General features: G+C 50.2%; 8 protein-coding genes across 8 annotated transcripts; 4 read left to right on the top strand and 4 right to left on the bottom strand.

Moving 5' to 3' along the window:
* Positions 1-397: 397 nt before the first annotated feature.
* On the bottom strand, positions 398-2,695 carry CTAM01_15508 (urea active transporter; the record flags this gene model as incomplete). The annotated part of the gene is made up of 4 exons (XM_060531505.1): positions 398-1,696; positions 1,750-2,027; positions 2,088-2,349; positions 2,408-2,695. The coding sequence occupies 4 exons, from the start codon at positions 2,693-2,695 to the stop codon at positions 398-400; spliced, it is 2,127 nt and encodes a 708-aa protein (XP_060373928.1).
* A 655-nt stretch (positions 2,696-3,350) lies between these two features.
* CTAM01_15507 (alkanesulfonate monooxygenase) lies at positions 3,351-4,823 on the top strand (the record flags this gene model as incomplete). Its single annotated transcript, XM_060531504.1, has 1 exon — positions 3,351-4,823. The coding sequence occupies one exon, from the start codon at positions 3,351-3,353 to the stop codon at positions 4,821-4,823; it is 1,473 nt and encodes a 490-aa protein (XP_060373927.1).
* A 108-nt stretch (positions 4,824-4,931) lies between these two features.
* Positions 4,932-7,066, bottom strand: CTAM01_15506 (uncharacterized protein; the record flags this gene model as incomplete). Its single annotated transcript, XM_060531503.1, has 8 exons — positions 4,932-5,046; positions 5,109-5,354; positions 5,415-5,545; positions 5,605-6,188; positions 6,244-6,423; positions 6,494-6,637; positions 6,690-6,835; positions 6,885-7,066. 8 exons carry the CDS (start codon positions 7,064-7,066, stop codon positions 4,932-4,934), a joined length of 1,728 nt encoding a protein of 575 aa, XP_060373926.1.
* Positions 7,067-8,016: 950 nt separating this feature from the next.
* On the bottom strand, positions 8,017-9,170 carry CTAM01_15505 (peroxidase; the record flags this gene model as incomplete). Its single annotated transcript, XM_060531502.1, has 2 exons — positions 8,017-8,124; positions 8,178-9,170. 2 exons carry the CDS (start codon positions 9,168-9,170, stop codon positions 8,017-8,019), a joined length of 1,101 nt encoding a protein of 366 aa, XP_060373925.1.
* Positions 9,171-10,955: 1,785 nt separating this feature from the next.
* CTAM01_15504 (uncharacterized protein) lies at positions 10,956-11,426 on the top strand (the record flags this gene model as incomplete). Its single annotated transcript, XM_060531501.1, has 1 exon — positions 10,956-11,426. One exon carries the CDS (start codon positions 10,956-10,958, stop codon positions 11,424-11,426), a length of 471 nt encoding a protein of 156 aa, XP_060373924.1.
* A 411-nt stretch (positions 11,427-11,837) lies between these two features.
* CTAM01_15503 (LPXTG-domain-containing protein) lies at positions 11,838-13,694 on the top strand (the record flags this gene model as incomplete). Its single annotated transcript, XM_060531500.1, has 6 exons — positions 11,838-11,969; positions 12,023-12,207; positions 12,266-12,345; positions 12,410-12,814; positions 12,889-13,208; positions 13,269-13,694. The coding sequence occupies 6 exons, from the start codon at positions 11,838-11,840 to the stop codon at positions 13,692-13,694; spliced, it is 1,548 nt and encodes a 515-aa protein (XP_060373923.1).
* Positions 13,695-13,918: 224 nt separating this feature from the next.
* Positions 13,919-14,422, bottom strand: CTAM01_15502 (uncharacterized protein; the record flags this gene model as incomplete). Its single annotated transcript, XM_060531499.1, has 1 exon — positions 13,919-14,422. One exon carries the CDS (start codon positions 14,420-14,422, stop codon positions 13,919-13,921), a length of 504 nt encoding a protein of 167 aa, XP_060373922.1.
* Positions 14,423-16,588: 2,166 nt separating this feature from the next.
* Positions 16,589-19,810, top strand: CTAM01_15501 (ATPase; the record flags this gene model as incomplete). The annotated part of the gene is made up of 7 exons (XM_060531498.1): positions 16,589-17,589; positions 17,645-17,812; positions 17,866-18,049; positions 18,109-18,894; positions 18,950-19,028; positions 19,085-19,395; positions 19,463-19,810. The coding sequence occupies 7 exons, from the start codon at positions 16,589-16,591 to the stop codon at positions 19,808-19,810; spliced, it is 2,877 nt and encodes a 958-aa protein (XP_060373921.1).
* Between the last annotated feature and the right edge of the window lie 156 nt (positions 19,811-19,966).

The raw sequence follows: 19,966 nt of genomic DNA, 5'->3' as shown, positions 1-19,966 counted from the left end.
CGAAACGCGCATCACATTTGAGACTTGCGCTAGTACGTACTGGCCGAGAACACGCATAGATGTCAAGAGCTGGTAGACAATTGCCATGTTCTTCGAATGTAAAAGCACAGGGCTCTGTTATTAACGGAAGTCGAAACTAGTCTCTCTGATTGCCATCTCGCACTATCAGCGTACTAACACTCCAAGACTAGAGATCATTTCAGGCTTCCATCTACCAGCTGGATACCAGAGTTCGATGCTCGCCGGGTTGTCTCAGTCGGGAGCACGCAAGCTGAGTCTGCACACTCGAAGTTACTGGGGTTCTACTACCAGTGAAATACTTTAGATAACAATAGTAGTGGCACAGGCCGTATCTAGACATCTTGATCTAAGTTTCTTGCATTTCCGGCTTCGCAAGTCATTCAGACTTAAGAAGGTCTCTACTCGAGTGCCAAACGCCCTTGGCGCCTCTTACAATCTCGTAACGTCCATCATACAGAGGGTATACAACAACAGCGAAGAAAGCAAAGAACTGCCAGATGATCGCCACCGTTGTCCAGCTCTTAAAGAAGGTCTTCTCAAAGATGTAATCGCGATAAAGCGGCATTGGCCAGAGAATGAAGGTGACGAGTACAATGGCGATGAATATGTACCAGGCGATGCGGTACCAGCGGTAGAGCAACTTGATAGTATCGTCGTCGAACGGGTGGCGAACATCATCCAGGTTGACTTCACCTGCCAGCGAGGTATCTTTGGAAGAAACCGCGGGAGGGAAGTTGTCGCCTGCAGCAGCGGCGGTATTCTTCTCCGAATCACCCGACTTTTCAGGGTCAAATAGGGAAGATGCGGGTGGTTCTCCTTCCGAAGTCGACGAAGTATTCCCGTCATTGTTCGCCTCCTCTTTTTCGCTGCTCTGCTTCAACTGATTCTCTTCGGCAATCTCAGCAACAAGAAATCTTCTCCAATCGAACTTTTCAGGTTTGTATAAAGACAGAAGCACCGAGTAGAGCGCAGGCGAGAAGAAAGATCCGATTGCTCCGTAAAGAGCTGGTAAGCTGCCTTCTGTGGTCTTCATGTTGATCTCGCCGTAAATGACATGTGCTGTTCCGAGCCAGATGCCTAATCCCGTGAGGAAACCAAGTATTGGGGATACAATCGCGGCTAGGCGTGTCTGGCCTGACCAGCACAGAGTCAAGCCAAGCGGAATGATGCCCGGGCATGAGAGAATCGGACGGAAGTAGCCAATCCAGGTCATATCGGCGCCTCCGTAGTTCAACGCAAGTGAGATAGCCGTAATAAACACGGCATGAAAAACCACTGTAAGATGGCTGACGTGGACCAATTTCTTGTCAGATGCTTTGGGATTGAGGTACGTTTTGTAGACGTCAAAAGATAAGATGCTGCTGACTGCGATCATCGACGAAGAGACGGTGCTCGTCAGCGCCATGAATACAAGAACGAGGAAAGCGTCGATGCCCTGGTCGCCGATGAGAGCTTTGATGGTGTACGGCATGACAAGTCCAGCGTTGACCTGTGCCGATGTAAATTCATGCGGGTAGCCTGGCCAGATTGGAGTGTTGTGCAGTGCTCTTGCAGTGAGACCGATGACTGTACCGAGGCCCCATGGGATACCAAAAATTGCTACCGCAGCCAGGTTGTATCCGGGAACAGTTGCGTTCACTTCCGTCGCAAATGACTTTTGCCAGAAAGCGGTGTCCTGCCATTTCGATTAGTATCAACATCCATGTCCACATGCACGCAATCACTCACCATTACGACAAGTGCCAAGTTTCCAAACTTCAAGATTAACCCCCAAATGATCGCATCTCGAGACTTCATCGTGAGCAGAGAGCCCTTGTAGTTACCGTCAATCAAGTTCTCTGAAGCCGTGGCCACCACCTTGTCGTACAGTCCACCAAGACCACCAACAGCATCGTGGGTGAGGACCTTGAGTGTAAAGTAAATGATGAGAATCAGGGCGATGAGAGTGTGCAGATAGTCTGTGATGAAGGTTGCTTTCAGTCCACCAACCGCGGTGTAAAGTACGACTGAGTTGGTCATAGTCAGCTCATGCCTGCATTTGGTTCAAAGATATTGGAACGACCAACCTCCAAGTGGAATGAGAATCGTGGTGGCGACAAAATGCATGCCCGAGATACCGTAGATGAGTTGTGACCCGGTGAGGATCATACCAGCACAGCCGAAAACGTTGTTCGTGATGTTGAGGATAATGAAGACAATGTGACCGATCCATCCGTATCTTAATCGAATGATTTCAAGTGAGGTATGCGCGTAAGGAACTCGAATCTTTGCCAAGACGCCGAGTGCTGCCATTAAGGCAATCTGGAAGCAGAGACCTGTTGACCACCACTGCTTAGAGCATCAGTAACAACTTCGCCTTTCGTAACATTGATGTAATTGCGCTCACAAAAGGCACAGCAAGGCCAAACTTGTAGCAGAATGCTGCTGAAAAGACTGTCTCATTGATCCACATCCAGGAAGAAAAAACAGCCGATGCTGTTAAACCTGTCCCAACGGACCGATTGGCCACCATGAACATTTCGGAGGTGCCAGAGTCTTCTGCCAGGTAGGCCTTTTGGATCTTGACTGCTGCGAGAATGACACCACAGAAACCGATACCAAGGCCTATGAGCATTCCATAGCTGGTTGACTGAGGTATTAGGGTCTCCCCTGATACACCTAGTTGGACCGACATTGTGACAAGATCTTTGTCTACAAATTCCCTTCGTGCGAGCAGGTCGATTTGCGACTCGAAGAGATGGAAAGCGGAGGCTCAAACTTCGAATTTGGAATCCATTGCACAAGGCCAAGCAGAACTACTTTAACACAAGCCGCCTCCGCAAAGCTTGACTTCGAACCGAGATCGGTATCAAAAGGCCCCAGTTCTTGGTCACATCTTAGCTGCCCCGCATTGCGTTATGAACTCAACCCATGTCGGCAACTACGATTACTTAGTATACTTGCGGGCCGGGACTTGATAACATACGCCTGTAAGGTGGGATCTGTAGGGTAGACATACTTAGACTTTTGTTCGAATTTAAGCGATTCTGCCGGAGACATTGCTCGGAGGTTTGCTAGCTTGGCAGATCGCAATCGGTTGCGTGCGATGATGCAATCTGCAGACGAGCCACCCACAACTCATCGCGACAAGGCTATTGGATCAAAGCAGTTACAAGAATGCGCGCTATCGGCATTCCTTCGACTTGAGATAAGAGCATAAACTTACTTGGAGCCGGCATTGTTGATCGAAACAAATGGCAAAACAACCGTTTTTGAGGGGCCGTCTTCGCTAGAAATCAGAGACTGCAAGACACATAACATCACAACCAAGACCTTGGAAAAGTCTCATCATGGCCGATAACTCAAATCCTGCCACAGACCGGAATGGTTCCAGCGACAAGAAACAACTCATTCTCAATGCCTTTGTCATGAACACGCCCGGTCACCTGGCTCCCGGTCTCTGGAAACACCCCCGCAACAAGACAGACCAATACAAGAAGCTCTCTTTCTGGACCGAGCTCGCCCAGTTACTAGACAATGCCGGTTTCCACGCAATGTTTATAGCCGACACCCTCGGACCCTATGATGTGTACAAAGGACCGGCCAACGTTGTCCCAGCCTTGGCCTCCGGAGCACAGTTCCCAGTCAACGATCCGCTGTACCTCGTTCCAGCAATGGCGCAAGCCACGAAGAACCTCATTTTCGGAGTGACTGCAAGCTTGACCTACGAAAAGCCCTATTCGCTGGCGAGACGCCTTTCCACGGTGGATCATCTGAGCGAAGGGCGATTAGCCTGGAACATTGTCACCTCATACCTGGACAGTGCGGCCCGGAACCACGGCTTAGAGGAGCAGATCCCGCACGATGAGCGTTACGCGATTGCACACGAGTACCTCGAAGTTCTCTACAAGCTCTGGGAAGGCAGCTTTAGGGACGATGCAGTCTTGGCGGATCGCGAGGCTGGGACGTACATTGCCAGTGACGCGGTCAAGCAGATCCACCATAAGGGCAAGTACTTTGATGTGCCTGGACCGCACTTCGTTGAGCCTTCACCTCAGCGAACACCCTTCCTCTTTCAGGCGGGTGTGTCTGAAGCTGGAAACGGCTTTGGTGGTAGACATGGAGAAGCCATCTTCATCGGCGGCCAGACTGCGGAGGGTGTCCGAAAGACTGTCGATAATCTACGCAAGATTGCGGCGGAGGAGGGAAGGGATCCTAATCACATCAAGATCATCCTCGGCATCAACGTCATTGTGGCAGCGACAGATGGGGCGGCCGAAGCGCAGAAACAAGAGTACCTGAAATACGCGGACACCGAGGGTGCCCTAGCTCTCTTCGGAGGGTGGACAGGAATTGACCTTTCTGGATATCCAGATGATGAAGACTTCTCAGCGGCAGACTCTCCACGGATTCAGTCCATCATCCGACGTTGGTCAGATACCGTCCCTGGCACAGATAATCTCCCTTGGACCAAGCGAAGAATTGTGGAATACCTCAGTATCGGCGGTCTAGGTGCCAAGATAGTGGGTAGCCCTACCACAGTCGCCGATGAGCTGGAGCGTTGGGTCGAGGTTTCTGACGTGGATGGGTTCAACCTGGCGCACGTTACCAATCCCGGTACTTTTGAGGATATCATCGAGTACCTGCTCCCTGAATTGCGCAGACGAGGAATTTTCAGGTCCGACGTTGAGAAGCAGGGAGCTACGGCGAGAGAAGTATTTATTGGCTCGAAACGACTACCTGAGGATCATCCTGGAAGCAAGTACAAATGGCGCGCTGGTGAGACAGAACCGCCATTCCTGAAGCAGAGTAAACAAGCGTAAGGTGCTTAAGAATAATAACAGGGACGAAATTTCCTACTAGAGTAATTCCTCAGGAGGGCCTCTGTGCTTAGTGAATCTCGATAACTATTGCTAGCCTCCATAAGGCATTCAGCAAGTCGTCTGGCTGTGGACAAACTCCTTGGGAGAGAATGATGGATACATGAACCCGGAAACGCTGATCAGGTCTGTGATATTACCTGCAGGGCCATGCGAGGGGAAGAAGCTACTATCTGTTCAGTTTCTGATGGTCCCATATGAGAAGATGCTGGGCCGAGTTGGACTTACTGCGCATTGCCTGGTACTTTGTCTCGAGAGAGAGAGTTGAGAAGCTCCTGCACGGCTGCGTGATCAAACGTTTCAATAAACGCCAAGTTTCCATGGTCCGCATCAAAAACCGCCGACGAGCTTGTCTCAACTGGGCAAGATGGGATAACAAGGGCGTAGCCATGGTCCTCAGCGTGAATAGTGGCTTCCATGTCAACGAGAGCAAGCTGCAATTTGCTGTCTTTGAGCACATAGGAACCGCCACGTCTTTGAAAAACATAGTTTTAGTTGAGGTATTCTACTAGAAGAAAAGAGTTGAAGACTTACGGATAAGAGACTACTTGCTCTCCAGGGACAGTAGTGTAGTATCCCGCGGCATGCTCAGGCACAATGAGCCTTGCGCCTTGTGCGACATAGTCTACTACACCAAAGGCATGATCGTGATGATGGTGAGTAGGCTGTTGTACTTGGGTCAGCGATCCGGAGAAAAAGGCTTCTCAGATAGAATATTACAAACCCAGACATGTGTTATGTTCTTTCCAAGATTTGTCTGAACCCACTCAATGACGAGCTTGCTCTGATGCGGCGGAGCATCCAAGACAATAACAGACCCATCCTCAAGCTCAACCAAACCTTGCCGCATCCCTAGATCACCGCCGGGGCTAATGGTCCAGAACCCAGGTAGATCTTGAAGAGGCTGAGAAATCGAAGCTGCGATGGACTCCTTTGTTCCGGTATAGGCACCCGGCCAGAGAAAGTTTGCAGATGTTTCTCCAATTTCTGAGAAGCTGTATTGAACGTCCCGATTTGGAATGCTGGATTCGGGGACAGTCCCGTTGCCCGGTACCGCAAAGAAGTCGCTCGGTAGACTATCGTTGATGATGGTCTGATCAGCGCGATAGTCTCCAATAAGATGCTTGCCGTTGTAGATGGTCTTGAATCGTTGAGGTATTTGGACCCCGTTGACTTCAGCATAGTCGTGAACGAGAAGGTCATGTGTTGATTTGCCGAAAAAGGGGTGGTCTTCGTAGGATCTAATGATGTAAGGGAGATTCGTGGCAGGATCGAACAGGACTGTTAACTCGAGCGTATCGTCATGAACTGCGATGCAAGTTACAATCATATATGTCGCAAGTTCGTAGAATACCTCTCTTACCTCCTGCTAACGTTATTCCTGCTCCCGTCTCCCCTTGCCGAGATGTGAATTTGTTGTTGGAAAGGATCTTAATGTGGCGATTAGGTAAATCATCAAAGTAACCACGACGAAGACATACTGTGGAAAGAAGTAGTGGGTGCCATTTGTACGCTTCGCTAATCAGGTAGGACGCAAGTAGGCCTGAGAAAACGATCAATATTAGCCCTTGGCGAGCATCGAAATCAAATCTAATGGATAGACTGCTACTGACCGTCGAGGTAACCCTGGGGCTCGCCGGAGGGATTGTACAAGTTGTAGCTGCCTCTAGTGACAGCTGCGTATCCGCTTTCACCACCCTCGGCAACGATGGAAAAGTCCATCGGCATGAGGTTGGCTCTTCCGAAGGTCCATCCGGCTGGCAAGAATTAGGTTGGGCACCATGAGTAGCCTTAAAAGGTAATACTAACGCCCAAGTGCCGCGATCTTGTCAATGCGTTGCTTGACGTGTGTTTCGTCAAAGGCAAAAGAAATGTTTTGTCGGCCTGCTGTTACGGCAGCATTATCCACACCCGCGACGGATATTCCCATCATCAAAGTTCTTCCCCTGAGAATACTACGATCTGTTAGTGGCCGAACAGAACTTAGCCTACGACTCAGCTCACGTTTCGCCGACGTATGTCAGGCTTTGGAGGGAAGAAATTGCTTCACGCCCGCCGAGAGCTTCTATTCCCAGAGCCAGAAGTACTGCGGGATCCTGAGTCGTGCCATTTTGTCGAGAATGGAGGTGTCCCAAGGTGTATTGCGCAGCCGCCAAGAGAACCAAGCTAATATGTCGAACGAACATCGTTGCGATGGGATGAAGAACAGACCAGGAGAAAGCTTGAACAAGATGCGAAGCTTGCTTAGTAGTTATAGATCAGTCAACTCTAGTATCATAATTGCGTCTCAATCAGACTCTGTTGGCCTGTGCAAGGTTTTTCGACTGCTCTTCACCCCCCTCAAATTTAGGTTGACAGAGATGTTGATTTCAAAGCATCGCCATCGTGGTTTGTTGCGTCGCATCTAAATAACGTGGATGGAATGTCTTGGACGGAATTTGACCAAAAAGAGCGGTTTCGACCTAATCACTTCCGTGAGTGCGACGTTTGCTTCCGCTCAAAGTATACCCCAAATGAAGCCTATCACGTATGATAGCTCAGCCAGGGACGGGCTACTCCGGGCCAAGTCTTAATCACAGCACCAGCAGGGCGGATAACTCAAGTCGCCTGACTGAAGCATCCCGCAACCCTTGTCAATATTTCAATGGATGATGACTAGTAGAGTCACCTCCAAATCTCAGATCTTGGCAATATGGGGAATCAGACTTAAGTCAAGGGGGTATCAAGATCACGGGCTGTCTGCACCAGAAACTAAGTCCGAGGAGCTTAGGGCCGAGGAGCATCTCGGCCGGAGTTACTCAGATCACCGTGCGCTACCGACCCGGAGATAAGCCTGCTTACTGGCCCTCGAATAGTGACCCTGAACATTGTGTGAAATAACTCGAAGGAATCATCGAAACCCACTGCGCGTACCCTTTGAAGGAGGCATACAATTGTCTTCACAATTTCATACGGATGAAGAATCTACCTAATATCTATCATGGATTACGTATTTCTACCTAGGTATCGTTTATGCGGAGGTCACAAATTGTGATGTCCCTTAAATCGTGTTTCCCCGAGAATTACTTCCACAATCTATATACGCCTCCCCAAAAGTCTACCGAAGATATAATGTAGCGAGAATACCTTTAAACATCTATCTCTTGACACCGGTGCCGGCGGGGAGCGCCTTGCTGCAATCAGTCAAGTCGTTGATGTTGAAGACACCAAGGAGACTCAAACGGAGATACTGCTTGGCATATGCCTGCAATTTGGTCAGCTGTATTCCTGAAGCAGATGGATCAAGTGAAAACTTACTCCGCCCCAAAGCGGTGCGTTATTAGCGAAGGCCTGGAAGGCCGGGGCCGAACGGGGATCCTTGGACAGAACCGTATCACTGGGGAAGGTCACAACCTCGGCAGGAGCTCCAGCCAAAGTTTGTCCGTAGAAGTCAACATCCCAAATATTGGGCGTGGTGTCCTGCGGGGCGTTGACCTTGGATGTGTCGAAAAAGCGTTGACGGCTGGCAGTGTGTGCCCCGACAAGGGCAGCGAGACCAGGGGCGGTGATGGTCTTGTTGCCAAACAGCTCGATCAACTTGTCGGCAGGGTCCTTCGGGTCTGGAAGTAGACCATCGGGAGCAGCCACGGAAGAGTCCTTGCGGCCGACGAAGGTCTTAATCCTCGGTCCGCCAGGGCATGCCACCGTCGCAGTGTTGGCGGCGAACTGGATCAAGTCTGCCATACCGGCGCCGTGGTCCTTGTACTTGGCGAACCACGTCTTCATCTGCGATACAATCTCCTCCAAGCCCTTGTTAAGTGGGCGCCCGATCTCCTCAGGAGCGAGGACGATGGATCCATCGGCCCCGCCGAGGTCGCCGGTGTTCAAGCTCCACCCAGCAGCGTCATGGAATCCGAGACGGATGGCGGCGCGGGCAGGGTCGGTGCAACCATTATCGTCACGGAACGTGGGCATCAGGTCAGCAGCGACATGTTGCCACACGCAGCACTTGTCCGCGTTGCAGTCAGAGCTGCCGAGCTCAGGGAGGTTACCGCTGGCCGCATCGGACGTGGTAGGCGATCCGGAGCCCGTGAGGATGCCCTTGACATCCTTGCCGACGTCGGACAAGGATCCGTCGGGGATCTTGAGGAGATCACCGAGATTTTGATTGTCTGCGGCACCCTCTCGGCTAGCGAGATGCGCCATCATATCTCCGTGGCTGGCTCCGGCGCCGCCCCGTCCCATGCCGGGGTAGGCAGTGGCGACGGCCACGAGTGCCGTGAGAGCAATGCGTGCTTTCGATCCGACCATCTTGCTGAAGAGGTATGATAACTGGAGGGAGAGAAAGAGAGAGTATTGTGAACGAGAGTATTGTCTGTATTAGAGCGAGTGACTGAATGTTGAACGCTGGAGTGATGATTGATGGCATTAATGGGATCTCAAGTGTCTAATTATACCTGAACTCACAGTAAGATATCGGTGGCAAAGATGCACTCTGTATGCACAGAAGCAACTCATACTCACTCATGGCCGTCAGCTCGGCCCCGAATCGGGAGGCAGGAGCCATTAGCCTGCTTCAGACATTGAAAGCACGGTTAGGATGTTTCGGTCCGCAATCATGTCAATCTGGAGGATCCTTAAAGAGGGCACTGAAAGCTGTGCATTGGCGCAGAAGAACAAACCCAACAGGAAACGTTGACGGCTTGGCCCATGTGTCAGGTAGCTCTTTGGTGAATGTCTCTAGCTGCTTGCCCGAAATGTCATCTTGCGTGGCGTTGTAAGCGTCCCGTCTTCAATTGTCAGTCTGATGCCAGCCTCCAAGTCAGGGCGTCTGAGGGCCCGAGAGCGTAAGCAGAAAACGCCTCAAACTTTGTCCCTCGTGGGATGACTATCCAGCCGTTCTTTCCGACTTTGTTGCTTTTTGAATGAGCTGAAAATGGCGATCTCAGTCGTAAAGGCAATTTCATAATGTTCGGACGCCTCAAGTTGACGTTAGCCTCAAGTCGGCGATCATCCCAACCTCAGCCAACCTCAACGAATGCTTTCTGCAACGAGATTTCTCGGAATAAGATGCCGTCGAAAATTGTCAGAGAGGATGAGAGTTTTATGCCGCCATGCCACTCTTCCTGAATCCTTTCAAAAAGATCGCAAGACTAACCCTAGGGCAACACACTTTTCTATGGAATAAGTGTTTTTCCAAGACGCTTGGCTTAAACGTCAATTATCGTTTCAGACCTTGATTGAGGGTTTTTGCCCCGCAAGCGATGCCAAGAAACACTACAGGGTGAAAGCTGCGGGAACTAGCTATCGAAGGTGCGCCATCGATGTGTCGAATCTGGCGGCTCACGCTGGGCCAAGATCTGGCTAAACGGTTACCTCCCACATCCCGCCAATGAGAACAGACCCAAAATAATCAAGACGTGTCGGCTGTACGGCAGACGATTCCCTCAGCGGCTCACGGTCATCAATCGGCGTCGCTAACGTGGGTGCCGGCCGTGCTCCAGTTTCTCGGACATCCGAGCTTACATGTCTGTGCCGGTGGCATCCAACCCAACCACACCCAACTCTCATTCGGGAGGCCGCACATGATTCCTCTTCCAAAAAGAAAGGAAGAGAAAAGAAGGGGTGGAAACTAATGCACGTGTCGGCCTTTGCCACAATCCCGGCCTTTTCCAAATTGGCCTAGGTCGCCGGCTTCCCGAAATCGATGTTGCACCAATCTAGCCCCGCGCCTGCCGATGGCGTTCTTTGACAGGAACGCGATGACCTTGGATTATGCCTCAGACTTCCGATGACGCGTCTTCGGACTGGAGGCCGTTTCTAAGGCTACTTGGCTTAGCAGCATCTATTGCTCGGAGCTTACCAGCGGGAGAAAACTGTTGAACCTCTATCTTTGTTGTCTCGAGCGTGGACAGCCGATTGGCACTAGATTACCGAAACATCTCAAATCTTTCTCCTCAAGTTCCTGGACCGGCCTCGGGAAGCAGTAGCTCCCGATACCAGCTTTATCTCTCAGGTCCTCCCCGGGAAGATACGCTGGAACTATTCGCCGACATGTACTTGTGGTTAACAGTCTGATCCGTCAAGACACTAATTATGTTACGAATTCAGATGATCAAAACATTTGCCCAAGTATACACGGGCGGCCAGACGAAAGTCCCCTCGAATTTGCTGGCGACAATGCTATCTTTCTTCATTGTCGCAAGTATAGCGCCAAAATATTTAGACAGAGCTTCCCGTCTAAGAATTCGCTCTCGCCGCTCAAATCACTTGCAATCTTACTTATTCCTCTTCTTCATCTACATCTCTGTCCCTCTAACGTTCAGAGGCAAGATCTTGTTTGGGAAAATTCACACAATTACACCAAGTACTTATCGCGTAAGGACGTTGTTGCAGCATCTTCATGACATACCTTATTATTACGATACTGCCTTTTTTTCTGTCATCATGCGGCAATTAGTTATGGGCAAGCAATTTGTCGTTGCAACTTCTCAACATTTCTCCTTGAGGAATGAAGTTAGTCAGGCATCTATATATACAAGTCCATGGAATTTGGAGGCGTATTAACCTCAAGTATCGGAATAAAAGAGTGCGCTCGAGTTCGATTGGGTCGCCACGGGAACCAAAGCAGTCAGCTTACGTGCAGAAGATCTACACACAGCTATGTAACACCATGTTACTCCAGGCTGTGCTGCTGTATGATTCAATGCTACCTCAGATTCATGGCAAAAGCGGTGGGCGGCTAGCCTAAGACACAATTGGCGCTACATCCGGTTTTCGGTTGGAGAAATGGTCGCTTCTTGCATGCTTTTTGCGACATCAACTTTCAAAGAGGACTAGGGTATTCTTGAAAGATAACGAGACAGGCGGTAAGAGGGCCGGAAAGGATTCACAAGAAAAGCTTATAATACCGCGCAGAGTTGATGTTTATTTGTCCCTTGGATGTCAATCTGTTCAATTCTGCAACGTAAATCACTAATGGCGTCTATTGTAGATACCGACAGGATTGGAGCAGACGCGATCGGGCGCAGAATAGATGGTGCTGATGAAAAGACATTGATCACTCGTTCTGAGGAATACGGCGAACAGCAACAGCCATCTGGTCTCGAGGTCCTCTAGCCCAACTTCCAAGCATCTGTTTTCGAAGTCTAATAGTCTCGCAGCGATACATTAACCATTCCTCTGTTGTAAACTTCGGCGTAATCATACTGGCATCATGGGAGTCTTTCGCCGTAACTTTCCAATTCGCGTTAGCGAATGGTGGCCCTGCTTCGATGTTCTACGGCTCGATCCTGGCTGGCTTCGGAGCTTGTGCCGTCGGATTTTCACTCGCTGAGCTAGCATCAATGTAAGCTCATTGGGCTTGATGAAATATCAAGGTTCTCGCCGCTAACGAAGTCGAATAGAGATCCGACTGTCGGCGCGCAGTATCGTTGGTCTGCAAATCTTGCCCCTAGCGCAAACAGGTTCTGGGGTTTACTTCAGGGTATCTCACTGCAAAAGTCCAAAAAACTTACATGCCATGTTTTCAATGCTGACTAGCTAAACAGGATGGATCACTACTGCTGCGTGGTGCTTCGCCTGTGGGGGACCACCATCAATCCTGGCAAACATCATTACGTCCCTAGCCATCTTCAACTATGATAACTATGCGCCAGATCGATGGCATACTAGTCTCATCATGATTGGTACTCTCGTCTTGCCCTTTTTATTTAATCTCTGGTTTCGAAAGTTTCTTAATGCGTTCGAGATAATTGGCGGGGTCTTGCATATTGCCTTGTTCGTGGCCTTCATTGTTATTCTCGCTGTCCTTGGACAACGCAGCAGTTCCGACTACGTTTTGAAGACGCTTACATCTGACGTCTCGGGATGGAATGATCCCGGAGTATCATGGGGTTTGGGACTGTTAACGATAACGTTCTCCGTAACGGGATTTGACAGCGTCATACACATGAGTAAGTTGCTTCCTTGAAATCAAACTGAGACCGAATCCTTCAGCTGTGAGATGTTGACCATCAAACTGGAATAGGCGATGAAGTAAGAAAAGCTAGAACACGCGTTCCACGAAGCGTCATTCTTGCCTGCGTCGTCAACTCAGTCATGCTTTTTGTGTTTGTTACGATCTTACTCTTCTACATCGGACCTCTGGACGACCTTTCTACAGCCCCATTGCCGCTAATCTACGTAATCTACAATGCGACTGGCTCGAAAGCTGCCTCCAACACTCTCGTCTCCCTGGTAGCAGTCATTATCTTCTTCGCCTCATTCAACATGTTGGCGTCAGTATCCCGTCTAGTATGGATGTTCGCGAACGACAAGGGCTTGCCATTCTCCCGCTTTTTCTCGCATGTAAGTCATTCTAACTCCTAGCTCCGCTGCCAAAGCTCCCAGCTTGACGTTCTATCACAGATCAGTCCTACTTTCAAGTTACCAATGAATGCCTTGCTCCTCATTGGGATTATAGTCACATGTCTTTCCCTGATCTACATCGCCTCGGCCACAGCTTTCAACGCCCTGATTTCTCTCCAGGCTTTGGCTCTTCATGTATCGTACTTTTTCCCGATCCTTTTTCTCTTACTCCGGAAAGTTCGCGGCCCGCCACCGCCATACGGACCCTTCAAGCTAGGAGCTGTCGGCGTTCCGGTCAATCTCTTCGCGCTCAGCTACTTGATATACGTTGTGTTATGGATGCCGTTCCCTCAAATCTTGCCAGTCACCAAGGACAACATGAATTACGCAGGTCCAATATTTGGAGCAGTCTTGATAGGTGCGCTTGCCGATTGGTTTGTGAGCGGAAGGAAGAGGTTCCAAATGCCTCTGAGGAAATATGAGTAAGGAGGTCGACTTCATACATCGCATCTCACCTGAAAAGGTACTTCGTAGCTGATGCGCACTAAGTATCCCTCAATCTCTAGTAACTTGGCGGGATTTCTGTACTCAAGGTTCTTGATTGATCTTGCGAGACTAGGCTGCTCGTCTCGGAGGAGTTTCTATCCAGAAGGCATTTCCATTACCGGGTACATTATGTTTACATGTTCCACCTATATTTCCAACTTTGCTCACACACGCAACGTGCTTAAAGCCCCAACACCAAAAGCAAGCCAGGCGCCAAGGTCCACGGTAACCATGCGCAACCAGTTGGCCTTCAACCACTCATCCAGGATTCCGTTGACGTCGTCGTCGTCTTCTGCCTCGGCCAAAGCCTTCACGTGCGGTGCAACAGCCGGAACATAAAGCAAATGTCCCGCCGACAACGCCGCGCCAGCAGCGTACCACCAATAAGTGCCTTGCGACTTCAGAGCAGCTGGCTGGCTGTAGAGATTTGAGATACCGGTGCTCGTCGATACGGCGATGAAGCCCAGGACGAAAAAGACGCCGCGTGAAAAGAAGGTGTTAAAGTACGGCTTCAACATAGGCGCGCTTTTCTTTCGAAGCTCGGAGGTATCATTGAATAGGCTGAGGAAGAAGTGCTGATCCCAAGCGAACAGCAGGGTGCAAGTTGATGAAACAAGAGGCGCGACGCGAAGTGCGACTAAGGGGTCGAAGAACTGGCCCGATGCCATGGTGTCGGTCTCGTGCAATTGGTTGAAGGATTATTTCGTGAATATATGCCGAAGATATCTGCTGTAGGAAGAGGCAAGACGCAATGATGGCGCGCTACTTTGACTTCAATTGAGCGATTTTGCTGCCAACACTAGGAACGATAATGTTGTCACGGTTGTTTTGGGGTGATCAACAGAGATTTCGCTTACTTCTCAGCTTCTTAAAACTCCTAGCAACGGGACTTTCGGCGACTTTCCCCGCCGAAGGATTTCGTGGCGCCATCTTCAACTCTGTGAAAGGCGGGGAATCGCCCCATCAACATGAGAATTGTAAGCGCCGAGCCTTCAATCAGATAGGTCACTCTCGTGTTCGGCCGACAAGTCCCTCTATAAGTTTTTGAATCCGTTGATATTTCACGACCGAGAAAATTGATTTGATCTCCGCAGTCGGCATGGCCCGGTATCTCCGAGCACACCCCCACTGCTCGGCAACAGCCGGGAGGTGGGGCCGATGCCGGTTCAAGCCGTATCAGAAACGATACCCCGAGATGTCAAGCATCGAGCCCAGAAGACCTGACTTCTTCTTACTTATGGCCAATAGGGATGTCATCTGCTTCCTCGCGTCAAAGATTGCGTCTTCCAGCCACAATCACACAAGGACGATGAACTCCTATTCGCGGGCAGGGCGCCTCACTCTTCCAACGTCGGGGCTAAGCAACTTGGCACTGCTGTCTGCCATTCGTTTGCATGTCGCCCCGCGCCCTCCAAATATGCATGTACATGCAGGACACCCAGAACGAAAGTCTTAGTGGAGAGGTCACACAAAATGCGGAGATCCAGTGGCCCGGATCGATTTCTCATCGGGTGATGTGGAAAAAGCACTGAAGTCAAGGAAGAGCGAAATTAGGCAGATAAGGCATTCGTCCGCTTTGAACAGCAAACGGTTTGCGTTTACACCCTCATTTCCAAGCGAATGAAGGCCCCTTGGTTCATTTCCTTGGGATTATGGGGCAGATTTAAGCTGTACAAACGGTTCGCTTCGGCCACATGGCCGTGGGAGGGCTGATTCTGGCCGCATCCGCTGCCCGAAACAATTTTGGGCAGGATGAAGACGAACCGCTATGTTTCTAGGCATAGCTTGCTGGCGAGGCAGACTTTGTACGCATCACCCAAATGACACGAATCAGCACGATGCATAAGAGTAACATGATACATCTGACGAATTACTTTTGATTTGACTCATACCTAGCACAGAGAATGCGTAAGAAGGGCGGACAGGTGTGGACACCACTAGGTATCCATGGACTGGCTGAAGGCATTCTTTGTTGGCCGCAGAATACTGCCGTAGTGAGGCTTCTTGCCAGCCTCAGTAATTTGTATCGCACCTTGAACATAAAGCGCGGCAGGATGATTCCGAATATGAACGGGTGGACGGCAATTGCTACGAGCCTCTAACCAAGTCGGAGTCATGATGATGATGCCTAGAATTAATCTCTTGGATTTTCCAGCTATGTAATCAAGGAAAGCGGCCATCAAGCTGACAGCGGCTCTAGGCCAACGTGGTGGGTGTCATGTGTTTGCCTTGTCGATCAGAGAAAGGTAGATAGGGGTTGGCGCAACCAACAGGATAGTGCACACAAATTACCTGCATGGTCCAGTGCTTTCCTCCAACAGATAGGTAGACTAAAGTAGCAGAAGGCTGTCATACAGTCACCCATATTTCGCAAGGATGCAGTGATAACATAAAGAGACGAGTCACCCGATTGCGGCTCAAAGCCAGCAAGGAAGTCTCGATTGAAATGCTTCTAGGTGCTGCGGAGCGCTTCGATACTCCATCGTCATTTTCTCTGAGCTAAGGTTCATGGAAAGAAAGTAACCCGATTTCGCACCGCCTCATGAAAATGATCTTTATTCCTCTCAAACATACGTGTCAAAGGTGAATACCATTCCAGGGCGGAAGAACGAGCAGCAAATTCACCTCCCCCACGACCTGCCCCAGCAGGCAGCATTTCCACAAAGAATCATTCGAAAGTCTCAGGCCAAGAGTACCGTCGCCAATTCTGATTGCATATAAAGTCTTTCTCCGCTGTAGAGAATTTTCTCACTCCTTCCACCACCTCATCTACTGTCAATTCCTACCGAGCCACACATCAACACGTCATCAACCCCTCACCAGGCTTCATCGGTATGGCATCCGCGGATCAAGGCCTGAACGACCGGCAATCCGACAATACGCTAGCTGATACTGCCATCGCCGACATGGACGCAAGCAAAGACTCTACAACGGTCGTCGTCGCTCCGGCTTCATCTTCACCAGGCAAGGCATCCAAGAGCGCGAAAGCGGCCAAGAAGGATAAGAAAAAGGCTGCGAAGACTAAGTCAAAGAAGCAGCTCAAGAAGGCCAAGAAGCACAAGAAAACAGCCAACCTAGACACTGATGACTCATACGATGATTTGACTGACGACAGCGACTCTGAGGCTGGAGAGAATTCTTTCGATTCGGAAGACAGTTCTTCTGAATCGTCCGAAAGTGATAGCGAGAGGGAGCACGGCAAGTCTAAGAAGAAATCCAGCGGCAAAGGCAAGAATGGCCGATCCTCGAAGAAACAAAAATACAAGTCACTTCGGAAACGCACTCCATCGTCCTCTTCCTCCTCCTCTGACTCCGATTCTTCTGAAACTGTCGAAGATTCGGATGATGATGCGCCTGGAAAAGTCGGTGGTGTTACCAGGGTCGCAATGACACCTCATCAATTGGCACTCTTCAGACAGATGCAGGCTGGCGCTCCGCTCTATCCAAAAAGCAACAGCCTCGGTAATGCTGGCCTCAGTCACGGCTCTTCCATGACTAGCAACAAATTCGCAAAGCACGGGAAGTTTCCTCCACCGCCTGCGCCTCCAAAGAAGAGATCCTCCAAGCTGGACTTCAAGCGAGTTGATCAGGTCTGGGACACCACGATTCACAACTACAGACTTCAGGAGACATCGGCGACCACTTCGAACTCGCAGTACGACGGATATGTGCTGCAAGTCAGGCGTACCTTTGACTGGGAAGGCAAGTACCAGACCACCTACCTCGATGTCAAAAGCAAGGTCTTGCGCGAGTGCCTTCAAGAGGTGATTGGCAACATCAAAGGAATCAGCCTGGTCGATGAGACTCCCAAGCTGAATCCCAACATGGTATTCTTGTGAGTTCCAACGACCCAATGTGGATTTTCTTGTGAGGCTAACTAAACCCTCCAGGTACTTAGAAGACTTACGAAAGTACCGCAAGGCGTTGAGCAAGATTTCGACCACGGACTTGAACAATAAAAAGCGCAAGAAGTTCAGAAAGGACATCGAAAACAAGCGCCAGCATCTCAAAGTGCTTCTCAAATATCTTGACAAGGACTATGCCGAAGTCAAGAAGAGGTACAAGTTCAACCCTCGATCATATTGAGAAGCCATTGCTTACCATTTATTAGCCTCTATCCCATGCTGGAGAATGGCCTTATCACCTTCGATCTTCTCTGGGCTCTTTTCAAACCCAACACCCTCGTCTACACCACCACGTACGGCTCCTCCGATGAGCCTCGAGTCTTCAAGGTGGAGCAGGCGGAGAAGATGTGCAGCATGACAAAGGGAGAGTTCTACCTTCTTGACGGCAAGGTCAGTTCTTTTCAAGAACATCTTTCATTCCTTAATGTACAGCACTAACCGTCTTTCAGTACTTGGAGTATGATGGAAAACAATTCGGGTATGGGACTCTCTGTGAGGAGATCCCGGAGTTTCGAGGCGCTCGAAAGATCAGTAGCCTCAACGCCTTCCCTCTTGACTACCATAAGGAGGAGGAAGGGATCAAGGCTGCCCTTATCGAGCGTGGCAAGAAATTCGTCAACCTCGGCGGTATGCACTACCGAAGCCACCACGGCTTGGCGTACTACAAGAAAAAGAAGAGCATCATCAAGGTCAACATCAACGGACGCATCATGGTCGACCCCTCTGTCCACCGCCGGATCAACCCGAACTACCAAGTCTCTGCCGTCAGGCCCAAGGACCACGACATTCTCTCTGACTCGGAGGATTCTGATGACGATGAGAAGCTTTGCGAGAATGACGATTCAACCTCGGAGAACGCATGTGGTAGTGACGACGATGCGGGCTGCGGGAAGATGGCCACAAAGGTTGTTCGCGATGCGAAGGGTAAGATTCGCATGCTCCAAATTCCCAAATCCATAGTCGAAGACTCTGCTGTACAGGAGAAACCGCTGGAGCGCGTCGACGAAGCTAAGACCGGCGAGGAGTCCAACGAGGAGGAGGATAGTGGCAAGACGAAGAAGGCTCTGCAGTTCTCTGACGAGGATTACCTTATTGCATCTTCTGTTGTGTTGGGATTCTCCTTCTCCGAGAAGCTCTGGCTTGAGTTTACCGTCTCCGGAGTCAATGACATTCAGTGGAATGATGGCGCATATGAGTCTTTGGTGCTTGAGCCGAAGCAGAAAGACATTGTCAAGGTAAGCAATTCCATACTTGGAGGCGGTGAGAAGAAAACGGCTTACATATTGGCAGGCTCTCGTCGAGTCGCACAAGTACCATGCTACCGAGAGCATTGACGATGTCATCCAAGGCAAGGGCAAAGGTCTTGTCGGTGAGTCCTCCTTTTCTCCCATAATGATTGATATCTCCTCATTGACATTTTGCGAGCTGTACTCCACGGACCGCCTGGAACTGGTAAAACGCTCACAGCCGAAGGCATCAGCGAGCTTCTCAAGTGTCCCTTGTACATGGTTTCTGCCGGGGAGCTAGGCACTGACTCTCGATACTTGGAGACGGAGTTGCAGAAGATCCTCGACATCTGCCACGCCTGGGGCGCCATCCTCCTTCTCGACGAGGCCGATGTGTTTCTCGAAAAGAGAAATCTCCACGAGATCTCACGCAACGCACTGGTTAGTATCTTTTTGCGCCAGCTCGAGTATTTCCAGGGCATCTTGTTTTTGACAACCAACCGAGTCGAGGTAAGTCACGCGACGGCACTCTCACCCACCACTTCTCCCCATCTACTCGTTGCTCACAATCTTACAGACCTTTGATGATGCATTCCAATCACGTATTCACATTGCTTTGCGTTACGATAGTCTCACACAGAAGGCTAAAAAGGCCATCTTCAAGATCTTCGTAGAGCGGGTCCGTGTTCTCGAGAAGATTGACCTCAAGCCCTTCACCGAGGATGACTATGAAAGTCTTGCAAAACATGATCTCAATGGTCGCCAGATCAAGAACACTGTCCGGACCGCCCAGGCCCTGGCCGTCAACAAGGGTGAGCCGCTTGGTATGGAGCACATCTCGCAGGTCCTGGACGTCCAGAACAGCTTCGACCTCCATCTCAAAGGTGGGGAGTCATACAAAGATGCCATGAGAAGCTACTATTAAAGTATCTGACACTGGAGGCGAGGACTGTGGAAGTTATGCCCAGTTGTAGAGAAGTGAGGCAGTTAGCAGACATTGTTGGTGTTTCTCCTTTCAGTCTAACGTCAGGACAAGATTACTCTATATCGATGCACAACTAGCAAAACCTACCGTCCTGTT

The sequence above is a fragment of the Colletotrichum tamarilloi genome (assembly GCF_030869305.1).
Source record: "Colletotrichum tamarilloi strain Tom-12 chromosome Unknown Scaffold_165.1, whole genome shotgun sequence".
NCBI classification, from domain to species: Eukaryota; Fungi; Ascomycota; class Sordariomycetes; order Glomerellales; family Glomerellaceae; genus Colletotrichum; species Colletotrichum tamarilloi.
The sequence above is the reverse complement of the archived record's forward strand: the minus strand, read 5'-3'. Positions and strand labels throughout refer to the sequence as shown.